This window comes from Fistularia commersonii, chromosome 21 (genome assembly GCF_037954325.1).
Source record: "Fistularia commersonii isolate RoL2024-O1a breed Wild chromosome 21, RoL_Fcom_v1.0, whole genome shotgun sequence".
NCBI classification, from domain to species: Eukaryota; Metazoa; Chordata; class Actinopteri; order Syngnathiformes; family Fistulariidae; genus Fistularia; species Fistularia commersonii.
The window spans coordinates 5,090,996-5,106,183 of NC_141304.1; the positions used below are offsets into that span (position 1 = coordinate 5,090,996).

The following is a 15,188-nucleotide window of genomic DNA, read 5'->3' on the forward strand; positions in this document are numbered from 1 at the left end:
AAAATGTGTCTTTGAATACATAAAGAAGATTACTATATTGTGTCATATTGCATCATTTTATTACTAACTGCATTATACCCATAGCCTGTGTAATAAATTCAAATCCATCCATTGCCAGACTTGCCAGATGTCAGAGAAGTGAGCAATACTTTTATTCTTAATATCAGACGCTCCCTACAGAATGCCAGTGGGGTATATACAGTGTTATTATTAGATGATGTCACTGAAATACATTTTTCCTAGACATTATTGATGCGTGTTTGGTAAAAAAAGAACATCCCTGCACTGGATTATATTGTTGTCCCTGTCTGCATTTGTTTTCATAGAAATAAACTTATCTTACAGTATAGAATTATGTTCTTAATGTGATAATGTCACATCTGCCACCTTGTGAGACAAACATCAGACCCAGGCATGTTAAAGCGATGGAGGGTTACAGAAATACTGGTCTTTAATGGTTTTCCTGTTATTTATTTTTCTCATCTTTGTGCTCCCCAATTATCTTCCCAGGAGCACGACATTGAGACCCCCCATGGTGTTCTTCATGTGACCATGAGAGGCGTTCCCAAGGGCAACAGACCCGTCATCCTCACCTATCACGACATCGGCCTGAATCGTAAGTTGCTGCTCATCGAGCTTGAAGAGCCCGTGGATGCAAATGCTCAAATTGTGCGTCACTGTGAAGCACAGTTAATTTAAATGGCTCAACCTGACAACGCTAGCTGGAAAGGTTGCAATAGAATAGCGTAATTTTTAGTATTGAGCTTAATTCAGTCAGGCTATGCAACTCCCGGGAGACTTGAAAATGCCACTCAAAAATGATTCCCTGGGGCCATTCAATGACATGATTGTCATGAAATGTATCTTCTCAGCTTGTAATTTAAAAACAATCTAACTACACTGATATTTAATTGACTCTTTGGTCCAGGTGTGGAGTCATCAGACAACATTTGTGACTGAGAGTCATTGTTTGATATTCTAAAAACGTACTCGCCATGCTATCCATTCGCTGACTGGAGCTTTCAAAACTGCTGTGCAGATTTTTGTACTTTTAAACAGTGCTTTTGAGTACCGTAATTTCACATTATTGGTTACGTCCAAGGATGCAGCTAAACAAACGTCTGTGCTCCAATTCACCTTGTCAAACTTCTGATGGTGGAAAACATGCCTGCCGACAAATTGACGCTTAATAAATGACATGTAATGGGCTTATAAACGTGAGGCTAAATTGGTCTCTGAACCGGCTGACAGACCTGCTGGCGGTATGCTCTTTGGGCAAGCTGTAAATGTTGGATTTCTCAGCTCACCTCCACTGTCACCACAGCGTGGAATAATGCCATATATTCACATACAAGAACTAGCATGCTGTGTTGTTTTCACAGAACTACCACAACTCTACTTACAACAGATGGTCCTGTCTTTAATTTGGAGAAAAGATCTTATTTTCTTTCTTTTTTTTTTTTCTATTATAAAACCATGGTGAAACTAGAAACGCTTTACCCCCCTTTCAATGTCTCGTGTCCCAATAGCTTTGTATGCCTTTTATAGTCCACCTGAATGTAAAACAAACACAAAATGACATTTGGTTAAATGATGTGCGGAGGCTTTGTATGTACGGTGTGTTCAGCTCCTATTTCTGTTATGGTGTATAAAAGGCTTCGGATTTTTAAAGTTCAAGGGTACCCTGCCATCTCAGGTCCGACAAACCTGATGAAAATGTATGTGTCCCTTTATTCCCTTCCTTCCAGACAAGTCCTGCTTCAACACCTTGTTCAACTATGAGGACATGCAGGAGATCACGCAGCACTTTGCTGTGGTTCACGTAGATGCTCCCGGTCAGCAGGAGGGCGCGCCTCCCTTCCCCAGCGGGTAATTGCGAGAGTGGTTTTGCACGAGCTGACAGACGGAAGTACATTTATATTTGTTCAGGCAAAGCCGCTGCAATCAATTCATCCAGTCAGGATGTCAAGCGAGCCAGAAGTTAATTTGTTAATTGAAGCCCATTGGTTCCATGGTTTATATATCAAAAATCCCAATACCTGGATTTATAGTTTGACCAACACGAAGACCGTACTTTAAGGAAGTTAGATGCTTGTGCTTAGTTTCCCATTTCATCTGTCTCCAGCTACCGCTACCCAACCATGGACGAGCTGGCTGAAATGCTGCCCTCGGTGATGACTCAGCTCAAGTGAGTGCTGTCACGTTGGCAGTTGATCAATGAAAATGTGTATAAATTGACTATTCGTCTGCAGCAACATATGCTTTCTCCACAGGGTCAACAGCGTGATCGGCATCGGGGTTGGTGCAGGAGCTTACATCCTCTCGCGCTTTGCAGTGAGTTCAAACTGGTGCCTTTTATTTTTCTATTTCCGTTCCTCCCTCTAGAGTATTCCTGAAACCCTGTGTCGTGAGCGAACGTCCTGACAAACGCACACAGGGGCAGCAGGTTCCTCGAACCGTCTGCCATTCAGGTGATGAATCACCCTGGCAGTTCTCTCCTTTTCGCCTGCTCTAACTTTGTCTCCCCCATACTCAAGGCTAAAATTAGCGCAATCTGTGTACATCGGAGCAGAAACAGTTTGGCATGACAGAGAAGAGTGAGGCAGCGCTGCACGATGAATAATGAAAAGAGAAGATGGGGGTCGGGGTTAGGGAGGAAGTCGCGCAGATTAAGACTCACACTGGTGGACTCCCCATGGTGTGCACACTCTTGTTTCAAATTAATGAGGAAAACCGATTCTGAAGCGCACTCGATCTTGCCGGCTCAGAACAAAATATATTTCCCTTGGACGGATTTATAGCAGCTGCCGCCTGTACTTCATTTGCATTGTGTTGAAAGAGGCTTTCAAAGTATTCCCTCCGCATCGAATAAGATGGATCTTAAATTTCCCCTGACGTCCTCTTTATGGCTCTGGGCGATTCTAGTCCCACATCTCCTTATATAGAAGCTGACAATTTCATCTTCCATATCTTGATTTCAGGAAACAGACATGCCCCACTTATCCCTACACATTCTAATTGCACTTTTGAAGAACTCCACCAAATTTGCTCGGAGGCTAATATTATTTACTTGTACTTGCGTATCATTTTTTTTTCATTTAGCATCTCCAAAACGATTTACCTATATGCCGTAAGATGTATAAAAAAATCGATTAGATATTGCTTATTGTATTCTTTTGGTCATTTTTTAGAGATAAAACTGAAGTTCGTCAATATCTTGATAATTGAATTTTGTGTTTTCCACAGTAAATTCACAAAATCTGTCTTGCTGAAGGGCAAGAAATAACTTCTGTTTGAAAAAAATTCACAGCCAGGGAGATATGTATTTATTGATTGATTAGAAGTGTGTGTGTGTGTGTGTGTGTGTGTGTGTGTGTGTGTGTGTGTGTGTGTGTGTGTGTGTGTGTGTACACATCCACAAAATATCCAAGCAAATATGCTATGTTCCAATGCTAGGTTCTCCAGTGTCTTGACACCTTTATTTCAAAATGTAGGACTTGACTAAAAAAGTTAATAACATTAGCTGACTGGAACCATGAATGCAGACACTAACCTGAAAGATGATGAGTGCCATAGACCCCCGCCCCCGGGACAGTCTATGAAAACCCTTCTGACTTGTCTCTTCATCTCTCAAACAATGTCTCGTCTCTCTTCACAGCTGAACAACCCAACCCTGGTGGAGGGTCTCGTTCTCATCAACGTCGACCCGTGTGCCGAAGGCTGGATTGACTGGGCAGCTTCGAAAGTCAGTATCAATGCAGCGCCATTTATTTCTTGCGGCTCCAGTCATTTACCAAACAACTCAATGGCCTCTCCAGTTTGTTTTTATTTCTAATTTATTATGAGTAAAGGCCCCTCAGAGCTTAGCCTACCTCTTCCATGTTCCTGACCTTTACACATGGAGTGTTTGTGATATTCGCACCTGGCACCTGCTCTATGTATAATTTATAAACGCCGTTTAACACAGGCAGAGTTGGGAACTCAAAAAGGTGAACTAGTTCATTAGCTTGGTCATGATTTTTTTTTTATCAATCAATCAGTTATGAATTTATGTCAGGGAGGGAAATGCTGTTTTTCTTCTTATATGCCATTACTATTTTGCTACTTTTTTCTACACAACTTAATCTGGGTACCTATTGAGAGAGAGAGTTTTTTTCGCCTTCAATTACAAGGCAACTAGTCCAGGTTGTACCCTGCCTCTTGGCCAACGACAGCTGGGATAGGCTCCAGCACCACTCAACCCTGAGCAGGATAAGTGGTAGATAATGAATGAATGAATAAATAAATGCATCAGAAACAGCGGCATTGCGGGGTTACTCAGAAGCAACCATGGCCACCCCGCTAACGTAGTATTTTCCTGCAGCGGAGCTGTGACACGTAAACACTGCAGCGCAAGTGTTTTGGAACAAGCGGGTGTTCCGTCTGTCCCTCTAACACAACAGTACTGCGCCGTGACAACCTCCGCCAGTGCTTAGAGGTGGAGCCACCCGCTCCTGTCTTGAAGCACGGTGTGAAAGGGGGCTGGAGGAAAATGAAACAATGAGCTTTCTGAGAGTCATTTTGAAACTGTAAACGGTCAAAAATAATGAGTCTGTGTTTATTTGACTTAAAAAGAAAATGACATGTCCGGGTTACTTTATGATGATTTTATAGCCAAGGAGTTCAAATGGCGTCCAAAGAGTCGATGGCTTGTCACTGCAGAATTAGTGATTTCCCACGTAACTTTAATCACTTGTTGCCACGTGCACATCCTCTCCCTCTTGCTCACAGCTCTCCGGGTGGACCAGTAATTTGGTGGACATCGTCATGGCCCACCACTTCAGCACCGTGAGTTTTGGCATCTTCTCAACCCTTTTGTAATGACAAGTGTGGGAGTGAGAGTGACGTCATGCCCAAAAAGGCTTTTCTAATTTCAGGGGACAGTCTTAATCTCATTTCGCTTCACCGTGTTTACTATTTAGCCTCTTTCTGTCCTCGTAGTCGGAGACCATTTTTATAACAGACTTCGCTCGAGGCGGAGCACTGTGTTTTTGACACGGGTCTCTTCTGATTTCACAGGATGAACTCACGGAGAATCAGGAGCTGATCCAGACGTACCGTTTGCACATCGCTCAAGACATCAACCAGGACAACCTGGCCCTATTCTGTGGCTCCTACCAATAGTACGACGCTACATCGTATATTACAAAAAATGGGTTTTTCCTCATTTATTTATCAAATGTATAGGTTCCTGCCAACTAATTTACTCTAGCTGTAGAGTTTGGACATATACATAGATGGTTTTGTTGTGTCCTTAATTGCTTTTTGAGAAAAAAAATTACAGATAGAGGTTTGAATTAGAAAGTACCTAAATTAGTTAAGTTTTGGGGGAAGATGGCCTGATGCTCTGCTACTGTTGCCATTTTCTACAACAGTCGCCTGGACCTGGCGATCGAACGGCCAGTCGTAGGGCTGAACGAGGACACGGTCAACACACTAACGTAGGTTCCTCGACCCTGTGAATATGCAAATATTTAAAAACTCAAAAGCATGCTGTCCTAGTGAAGAAACATTCACACTTCCATCCTCCTTCCCTGTCCCCAGGTGCCCTGCACTGCTTGTGGTGGGTGACACGTCACCTGCCGTGGAAGCCGTGGTGAGTGGGAAAATGAAAACACCAAAAAAGTCATCTCAGATACACTTTGAGAAAAAAGCATTCATGCTGAATTCGGTAATGACCGCTATCTGGTATTTCAGGTGGAGTGTAATTCCAGGTTAAACCCTACCAAGACCACGCTGCTTAAGGTGAAACCCAACCTGCACATTATCATGCAAATCTTGTGTGATTTATATTGTAATTAAATGTTGGAAGATGGAAACAATATTCAAAGTGACCATATATGTCTGGGCTCTCAGATGGCTGATTGTGGAGGATTACCGCAGGTTGTGCAGGTAGCTTTCTTGTAACACACATATATCTTTTGCTACCATCTTTAATTTGTTATTCTCAGTAACATTCTAACCTTACCTTTTGACAGCCAGGGAAACTTGCTGAGGCCTTCAAGTATTTTGTTCAGGGCATGGGCTACAGTAAGTACACATATTCTTTCTTAGAGTATCGTGGTTAAAAGTTGACTACTGTAATTTCAGGACTGTGAAGCGCACCTCAATATAAGCCGCATCGGCTAGCCGAACGCTATCTTGGGCTTCCTCCTGCGCACTAAAACCGTCAAAGTCGTCTTCTTCAGTGTCAGAGTTGAACGGACCCAGAATTTGCCGGCCATTTCATCGGTCCAATGTGACGAGGATAAATGTTTTAGCAGCGTGAAGCTCGTTAGCCCCCCCTCCTTAAAAAAATCCATATATTAGCCACATCGTTGTTTAAGTGAAAAAAGTTGCGGCTTATTGTCCGGGAATTACGGTATATGTAAACAAAACCTCACAAATGAAGAAAGAAAACAGTTCAAACTATTCAGAAAGTCCATGTTTCTTAGGTTCTCTTTGGGCTGACGCATATGTGGTCAAAATTTACCGCTTTTTTTTTGAGTGAATTTCCTGTTGACATGATTGCAGTGCCGATTGCTCTTTATTTTTGTTTTATGTAACGCTTTTTTTTTTCATCACGTTGGGCCGCAAACTGTTGCTAAACAACCCCCACTGACAGAGTTTGGATTGCAGCCAGCAGTGTGAGAAAGGACCGTTTTTGTTTTGCTTTTTTGTCAACCCGGTCACGGACAGGAAGCCCATGTGGTCGGTGCGTCTGTTGATGCTAATGCAGTGTCCTCCGCTCTTTGCAGTGTGCACCAACAACTCTTAGTAGGTGAGGGGATAAATGCCTCTAGCATGATTGAATTAGAGTGGCTCTTGAAATGTGCTGAACAGCAATTCATGTCCTGTTCAGTTAGGTGGGTGGGCCTTCTAGAATTCCTTTATTTTTCACCCTGGTATGCTGTTTCTTTCGTTTTTTTCCCCCCTTATAATCGTTTAAGATGCCGCCTCCCAGAAGGACTGGCTGTGCATACTTAAACAGACCTGCGGGAGTCTTTCATTCGCCCCAAGCCCCCCCAACAAAAAAAACTCAAAAAGAATTGTGTTGGACTGAAGAAATGCCGACCCACAGACAGATTAACTCATAAATCTGGCTGTGGACTGTTTTTTTTCTCTTGTTTTCTCTCCCGTATCCCTCTCTCCATTTCCAAGGAACCTCTTTCGACACGGGAAGCCCCATGTTGCAGTGTTTGCGTCCCTATTCTGAAGTTGCTTTAAAGGCCACCAAGTCCCCCTGTTGAGTAAATGCCACTGTTGGATTAGGGCAGATTAAAAAGACTGTTTTCACACAGAGCAAGTGTGCAAAAAAAAAAAAAAGAATCTTAACAACTCAGCATGCTTCTGAAAGCTGCTTTTCTCTCATTAACACGTTGCCACGGTGGGAATTGCAAAGGAGGAACGGCTCAGGAGTAAGGAGAGAAAAATTGCACCCATGCGATGATTATTTATTTATTTGTTTAATCTAAACCTGGTGTTAGCAAACAGCAGCGGTGACGAACTTGGCCGCACGGCCTCCGAGAATCAGAATTGTGCTGAGGTGGAATAAAGCAACAAAGCCGTTACAATATTTCTCCTTCTTTCTTTCCTTTCTTAACCACCGCTCACAGTTCCCTACGTCCTTCTCAGTCACCTGAGCAACGAATCAGGTACCGGGTTCTTGAGTAGCCTCCTTCGCGCGAAGGCTTTGAACCCAAATGCCATTAAAACACCCCCCCGGCGGATGAATGTCAATGTATGCAGAGACGGGTTCGCAGACACTGCCGTCTCAGCCCGGTGGTTACAGCTCTTGTTTTATGCCATGAAATCTCGTGCATACTTTGATATACATTCATTCCTCCGTAAATAAGTTTTGTCTCCTGCAGCATGGATTCTGTCCTCTGTGCTCTAGTTTGTTGCATGAGCTGCTGGTGATCTTGAGTTGGACTGCAAATGCTTTGTTTTGCTACACTGTTACTTCTATGTTTTTTTTCTGCAAAGTTACCGTTACATCTGTATATATTTAATTTTCTTTTAGGTACTCTATATTTAAGAATCGTTTGCATGAGGTCCATAGTTCTTTTTATTGTCCCACCTGGGCCCGTGGAAATGCTCCCACCGTGCACTGAGCCTTGGCACAGTGTGACTGGAATAATAAAACCCGTTTTGTTTTCGGGGTTGTTTCTTCTTTTTTCCAGTGCCTTCAGCAGGAATGACTCGCCTGGCCCGCTCGCGCACAACCTCCTCCTCCAGCATCACCTCCATGGACAGCAGTCGCAGTCGCAACAATCTCAACAGCCTCCTGGAGGGCAGCGCTGCTGGAGCCCTGGACGGCCAGGCAGGACCCCAGACCATGGAAGTGTCCTGCTAAAGTCCCCCTGACCCCTGCACCCTCCCATAGTAACTTATGTGCCCTCTCTCACTCTCTTCCTCCCTCCCACTCAAAGCAGGGAGGGTCTGTAATGAACTATGTGATTAGAAAAGATGTAAGAAATATATTAACAGATGCATATTGATGAATATTATATGAATCAACTGTCAAACATCACATTCCATACCAGAAACTATTAACTGTCACTGTATCACGTATATTGTTCAGAAACCTTGTATTTATTTTTTTTCCACTACGTTTGTTTATAAGTAGATTTTATCTGCTCTTTCATCATCTGTAGATTAGCTTGTCATTGAACGGTACGGTTGTTTTAACTAATTTTGAAAATTTGTTGCATTTATTTGTCTTTAAAATGAATGTAACAGTAGCTGTGGATTCACTGGACTGTCAAAGGAGACCGTGTATAACGGAACACGATGACGTCTGGTTAATCCACGACGATAACAGACGGAGGGACCGTCAGTAAATCATCAGTGAAAGAGCTACTTTTGAACACAACAGGATATGCAGTGGAATGGGCGTCACTTTTCATCAATTTTGTTTATTCTGACATCCTTTCCTTTTTGTTTGTTTATTTTGTAAAGGCATTCTTTTCTTCATCCCAGCTTTGTGTTGATGTTTTTGTTCAGTTTAACAAAACCTGCAGTGATAGTTTACCAACTTGTAACATGTGGGCTCCTATGTTTGGAAAAAAAAAAGTAGTCGCTTCACTGAAGGGCCCAGTGGTGCTTCTCACTGTCTGCTAACTCCTTTATATTAGTACTGAATAAAGCTACAACATGAAAACCCTTTAGTGTACAATGGAGTGTGCATTTTGCTTGTACGTCTCTGTTTTCGTAAAAGACAAGTAACTGCGGTAAGACATTTTCCAACCACACTTTTTTGTTTTTTTTTATCTGCTGCCATTTGTCATAGATGAGACTATATTTAGCACACTTGGAAAAAAAAAGCGGTCTGTGTAAGGATTAAGATAGATCTCATTGAAATGTTCACAGTGTGAGTGTTCATCCAATATTCACCCTCTGAAGCTGTGTGTATATGAATGTATGATGAATGACAGACTGATCAGTATATAGGTGGATAGGATGTATTAATCCCAGAGGGATAATAGTGAACCTACCAAGAAAACAAAGTTTGTAACAAGCTTAGCCTTTATATATATTTCTGCAGTCTTAGTAAAAAAGTAAGTAAAATAAAGTCAAATTTTTCTTCAATGTCTCAAACAAGAACCTGCTCTGTACCGATAAATATCAGTTACATTCAGAATACCAGTTTATTGACCTCAATCGCAGATTATTTCAAGTCAACTGTCTCAGGAAGATACCTGCAGTTGAAACTTTCCTTCCGATCTTGATCAGAAAATGAACGCACTTCTGTGTCTGACAAATTGGGTCAGGTGGAGGAGGCTGACAGGAGAGTTTTTGTCACATCTGTAGGTGTTTAAATTTTTATCAGATGTTACAATTAAAGGCAGCATTTCCATGTTAATTCCTACGTATAATGACCACAATGGAACGAAGAAGAAATCTAAGCATTTTCATTTCCCCTCCATAGATTGTTCAGTTGATAACAGCACAAACCTAATGCAGATCAAATCTGGCCTTGCATTATTTATACACAGAATGATGTTGAGAGCTTCTGCCCTTCACAAGGAATGTATGGGGCGATAGGGCCTATCGCAGACTCACTACATTAAAATAAATGCGAGAGCTGCCTCAAAGAGAACAAAAGCTGTTTTGAGTCAGGTTGTCAAGTCCTTGGATGTCACAGGAAGCCACTGTGGAGCGACATACATAAATGCCGCAGAGGAAGCCTCCTCTCTTCAGTTACTTGCCTCATCGTCTCCACCCGCCCTCCTGCATCAACAGCTGCAAAAATACAAGAGGTCTTCATGGGAGCAAAGCGGGGTCTCTGATCGGCAGGCCTGAAGGAGAACCTGAGCTACCAAATATTTCAAAGGGGTTCGACAAAATTCTTTGTATGTGTGTGTGTGTGTGTGTGTGCTGAATGCAGTTGGGTTTCACCATGATGACCTATGGAGGATTTCACTGATTTCTTACATAGAAATTACATCACTGAACAAACGTTTTAACCCAAGGGGGTGAGTATTGTCGAGTTTGATGAGTCTTTTGATTTTTCATTAACCTTACCAGCCACAGAATATTAGTTCTAGAATAAAACTCGCATTTTAAATTCTGTAATCTTAATTAGGTCTCACTTTTGATGTTGGTTAATTTCATCATTAGTCTTCTTGTGGACTAGTGCCTTCCTGCATCATCTCAGTCAGGGCTGGTTAGCTGCTGGGACCCCTTGCACTGAACAGCCGCTTTGAGCATCAAAAGCAACGCAAAATGTATTTTTATGTATATTCATATGATATATATATCAAGATCTTGAGCATCCAAACATAACTGATATGGCATTGAGGCTGTGCTGCCCGACTACAGAGATGTTCCTCTGATGGGACCTATTTTCATAACTGGGGCAATAAATAACGAAAACTGTTAATTTTCTCTATTATTGTTTTCTGATTCCCCCAGCACCTGTCCTAAAGCAGAGAAGCCAAAGAATATGGGAACATGCCCCGTCAGATGTCAATCAGGGATGACGGTACTCGAAAATTCACCTGAGCCTGAAACACCATGTGAGGCCTCTTTCCCTATAATATAGGTCCAGAGGACAGGAAATATAAAATATCTAATTCCAACATCTCCATTTCCCTCTGCAGCCTCCCAGGAGAGTTTCATCGTGTCTCTTTACAACTACCCATCCTTTGGCCACACAAAGCTCACCATGTACCTGGGGGAGAGACTCATCATCATCTACAAGTGCGTGGTGCTACGCTCAATTCTTTACATCGGTCAATAAAAATATTCACGATTGCATGTTTTCTCTCTATCAGTGATGGGGATTACATGATGGTGAAGTCTGCTTCCACAAACCGCAATAGTTACATCCCCACCAGCTACACAGCCAAGGTGACACACAGGTAAGATTTATCAGCAACAATACATTCAGTGTTCTTAAGAGTGCAATAAAGTGTCTATAAACCTGGAATAGTCACAATGTTAGCAGATCTCTCACAAGCAATGAACATAAACTAATCTCAATGAAGCAATAATTCTTAAATAGAAAAATGTAACTGTGATATTCTTGGATTACTCTGTAATAATGTTTGTAATGTGTCATTTATAGGAAACATTTATAGGAAACTCATATATTGAATAAGTGGCGTAAACAGTTCATCATTTTTAACATGTTTTGTTTAAGTCCAATCCAAAACTGTTTTTTAACCTAACTTGTGCCACACAAATGTGTCAGTAAACATCTCATATGGCAAGGCCTTAATATACATTTTACATGCATATATTAAGAAACTGAATAGAAGTTGCTGCAGTAATTTAATTTCCATATCATCAACCAACTATGGTGTGTGGACTGTCTCAGGGAGCACAGGAAATGCACTCATTACTGTGGTGCACATTTTCAGCACAAAAAATGAAAGAACGCTACAACCGTTCGATGCGCTAAAAGTTAGTGGTTATCACCCAAATTATGTGTTTCCAACATATGTGTTATTTTGCATTGTTTTGGTTTCTTTTTAATCTTCAAAAGTAGTAAGTCACAAAATAAAAGAGTCAACAATTGTCCCGTGCAAACATCTACAAGTGTTTAAGAGAGGGAAAAGTCGCAGATTTGCAAAGTACATCTGCAAAGGGTGGGGGGTGCCCGGGCTGTGGGCTGAGTTTCCGCATCGAGGAAAATCAAATCACATGATGAGAACAACGCTCGTGTTTCTCTCCCCGTGACTCTGCTTTGGCCTTCTGTAGTTTCAATTATTGCTAGGGATTCTCCACAAAAACATGAACAAAACACCAATGACTATGTGACGACAACCTTTATGACAGTTATTCAATTTCCGCTCCCCCTTTTTCTTGAAGGTGGCTCTTTACAGGAATCAGTCGGAACAAAGCAGAAGAACTGCTCCTGCAGCCGCAGAACCAGAATGGAACCTTCCTCATCCGAGACTCAGAGACAAAAAAAGGTTTGGCACATGTGACCATTTAGATTCTATATTTCAATTTCCTCACTTGTTTTTACATTTAGCAGTAGTACATAAATCACCCAGGTGCTTTTGAGGGACTGGAGCCTATCCCCAGCCGTCACTGGGCCAGAAGCAGGATTCACCCAAGACCGGTTGTCAGTCAATCACCGAGTTGCATACACACATCCTCTAATTCTCTCTTATTCATGCATCTGCGCAATTTATGGTTTCCCATGAACATTGGAAACACTGCATGTTTTTGGAGTGTGCGAGAAAACTGGAGAACCTGTAGGAAACCTATGGAGACACAGGTTGAAGGTGGAGACTCCACACAGAAAGGTCCTCCGATCAGAATCCAACAAGGGACCTTTTTATTCTGAGGCAGAAGGTCTTACCACTTACCACAAATCACAATCTCTCCCACATCTGCTGCGATGCAAACACATCAGGAGGGCACTGGGATGGTCCATGTAATATACCAAGTGGTATTTGTCATTTCTCAGAAACTTATTTTGCTGCACACTGTATTTTTGAATGAAGGCAGTGTCATCTATCTTACTAGTCCAGACATTCAGGTACAGAGCTGGTTACTGACATACATAACAAAGGAGTATGTTGAAAACACTGCACGAGTCAAATTGGCAGTTATATTGACAGAAATGTCAGTCAAGTGTTAATTGAATGCTGGAAACATCAGAGCAGCATCTAATGAGCTGCCTCTGCTGAGTCTGAGTTAAACGGTAGGTCTTATTAATTCGGAGACTGTAATTGCTCGTGCCTGAAGTCTCATAAGGGGAAAGACAGGAGAAATAATGGGTTAGGCATTAGTAAAACTACCATACACAATCTTTATTTGTGCATTTGCACAGTGTATTGCTTTGTTGTGAGAGGTACTTTTTTTAAAGCAGTTACTTTACAGATTATTGAAACTGTGCACTGCAATATTAAGATGCTACTATACACACTCTGACAAGTAATAATGATAATGTGCATCCAGCATTGAAGCCGTTTTCTGCATATCCTTAACTTTAACCGTGACTCTTAGTATACTGAGCCGCCGTTACTTTTAAACTTCAGCGCGGGTAGTTGTTGAATGCTTGAGTAAATTGCAGATACGGTTTATGGGCGCAACTTCGGTGCAGCATGTTATACATGTGGCCTTAAGATGGTTTCAATAAAAAAATGAATACAGAGAGAAGGCTGCCCTTTGGTATGGTTAAATATTCAGAGAGAATCAATAAAGTGGATCTTAATTGACCGCTTGGGCAAAATGACTAAATATGTGTGCATCTGTCTATCATTTCACTATTTAGATTGCTACTCCCTATCCATCCTGTGCAGAACGGACCCCCCAGTGATGGATTCCGTGAAACACTATTGCATCTCTCTGCTCCAAAATGGTTTGGTCTACATATCTCCGAGCCGCACCTTTTCTTCTCTGCAAAACCTGGTGGAACACTATTCAGGTGATTGTCATTCTGTTTTTCTATGATGAACCTAAAAGACAAATCTAGAGGGGCAATCCTAAATCGTTTCCTCCTCCTTTTTACAGAGTGTGCGGATGGACTGTGTTGTCAACTGACCCAGCCTTGCTTCCTGCAGGGTTTGGACGGGTATAGAGAGAGCAGGACTGAACCCGTAACTGGCAGGACGCCACCTATAAACTGGAAGAACATTAGCAGGTGTGAAAGATTTTCGTGCTTGGCCAACACAAGATGTCCAACTCTATTATTCGGTAGAACTGCAGGATAGCTTATCAGCTTGTAGTTTATCAGAATTAAGCTCATGACATTAAAACCAATGTGTCTTTTTCTTTTTTGATAATTTTCTTGATGACCTTATTACATGGAGATGTTTTCTTTTAAATCAGGTAATTTTTTTTTTTTTTTTCATTTTTGGGGGTGGGTTGGTTATTTCTATCTTTCTTCTCCTCTTCAAATGTTTTTTCTTGTTTTGTTTTTTAATATGTATTTATCAAATATACTGAGGGGGGGAGGACTGAAGGCCAAATAAATAAAGAATTGTCATAAAACCAAATCTTTTACTGGAAATTGTCCCAGAGACTTATAGAAATTACAATGCTTGCTCTAAATGTTTGATGTAAAAAAAAAGCTACAGTACAATATCAATGTTGGGCAACATGTAATACATGGATATCAGTATATCATCTAACTGTATACAATTAGTCTCCAGTTACTCATTGATATCTTTTCCCATTCTATCCGCTTTTCTCCAGGTCCGTAATCTTCAGAAGGAATAGAACTGGGTCGGGAAATTTAGTGGTGAGTGAGGGGCTGAGGGAAGCCATCACCTCCTATCTGGAAATAACAGAAGATAGCAATCATTGCTGTGACTCTTGAGGAGAATTTAGTCCGTGGAGGAAGAATTGTGTCGTGAGAGGCCGTGACACCTGCAGTTTGGAAAGTTCCATGGAAGAAGCTGCCCTTTGTTTTCAAGCACGGCTTTAATAGAAATGACCTGGACATGCAGAAACACTACAATATCAAATGTGGCGGAAAAGTCGCCTAAGTTGGACTGCTTTATTGGATCGCAAAAACACCCTGTTGAGCCAGAATCAGGATGTTGAGAACAAGTGGAATTTCAACTGTTTTTATGTTTATTTACCTGTTTTGTCACAAACAAATATGTACATGTTTCTACTGTAAAACGTTATGTAAAACTCCTTTGGTAATTTTAATCGAATACAGCATGAGTTGTGGGCATTCATTTCTATTGTGTATTTTACAA

General features: G+C 41.6%; 2 protein-coding genes across 5 annotated transcripts in view; both read left to right on the top strand.

Moving 5' to 3' along the window:
• Nucleotides 1-9,184, top strand: part of ndrg3a (ndrg family member 3a) — a 36,635-nt gene extending 27,451 nt beyond the window's left edge. For 2 of the 4 annotated variants that reach the window (XM_086167767.1, XM_086167769.1), the window contains 14 exons: nucleotides 511-616; nucleotides 1,749-1,869; nucleotides 2,126-2,188; nucleotides 2,274-2,334; nucleotides 3,659-3,745; nucleotides 4,771-4,827; nucleotides 5,059-5,162; nucleotides 5,415-5,480; nucleotides 5,584-5,635; nucleotides 5,737-5,784; nucleotides 5,896-5,931; nucleotides 6,018-6,069; nucleotides 7,635-7,673; nucleotides 8,202-9,184. In XM_086167767.1, the coding sequence (XP_086023893.1) occupies nucleotides 511-616; nucleotides 1,749-1,869; nucleotides 2,126-2,188; nucleotides 2,274-2,334; nucleotides 3,659-3,745; nucleotides 4,771-4,827; nucleotides 5,059-5,162; nucleotides 5,415-5,480; nucleotides 5,584-5,635; nucleotides 5,737-5,784; nucleotides 5,896-5,931; nucleotides 6,018-6,069; nucleotides 7,635-7,673; nucleotides 8,202-8,374 (1,065 nt within the window). In that variant the 3' untranslated portion in view covers nucleotides 8,375-9,184. The remainder of the gene's footprint in view (nucleotides 1-510; nucleotides 617-1,748; nucleotides 1,870-2,125; nucleotides 2,189-2,273; nucleotides 2,335-3,658; nucleotides 3,746-4,770; nucleotides 4,828-5,058; nucleotides 5,163-5,414; nucleotides 5,481-5,583; nucleotides 5,636-5,736; nucleotides 5,785-5,895; nucleotides 5,932-6,017; nucleotides 6,070-7,634; nucleotides 7,674-8,201) is intronic. The other 2 variants (XM_086167768.1, XM_086167770.1) reach the window with 1 other exon arrangement.
• Nucleotides 9,185-10,262: 1,078 nt separating this feature from the next.
• Nucleotides 10,263-15,167, top strand: sla2a (Src like adaptor 2a). Its single transcript, XM_086168175.1, has 8 exons — nucleotides 10,263-10,496; nucleotides 10,936-11,039; nucleotides 11,124-11,223; nucleotides 11,298-11,384; nucleotides 12,337-12,440; nucleotides 13,754-13,906; nucleotides 13,993-14,122; nucleotides 14,677-15,167. Exons 2-8 carry the CDS (start codon nucleotides 10,967-10,969, stop codon nucleotides 14,798-14,800), a joined length of 771 nt encoding a protein of 256 aa, XP_086024301.1. The 5' UTR covers nucleotides 10,263-10,496; nucleotides 10,936-10,966; the 3' UTR covers nucleotides 14,801-15,167.
• The last annotated feature ends 21 nt before the right edge of the window (nucleotides 15,168-15,188 follow it).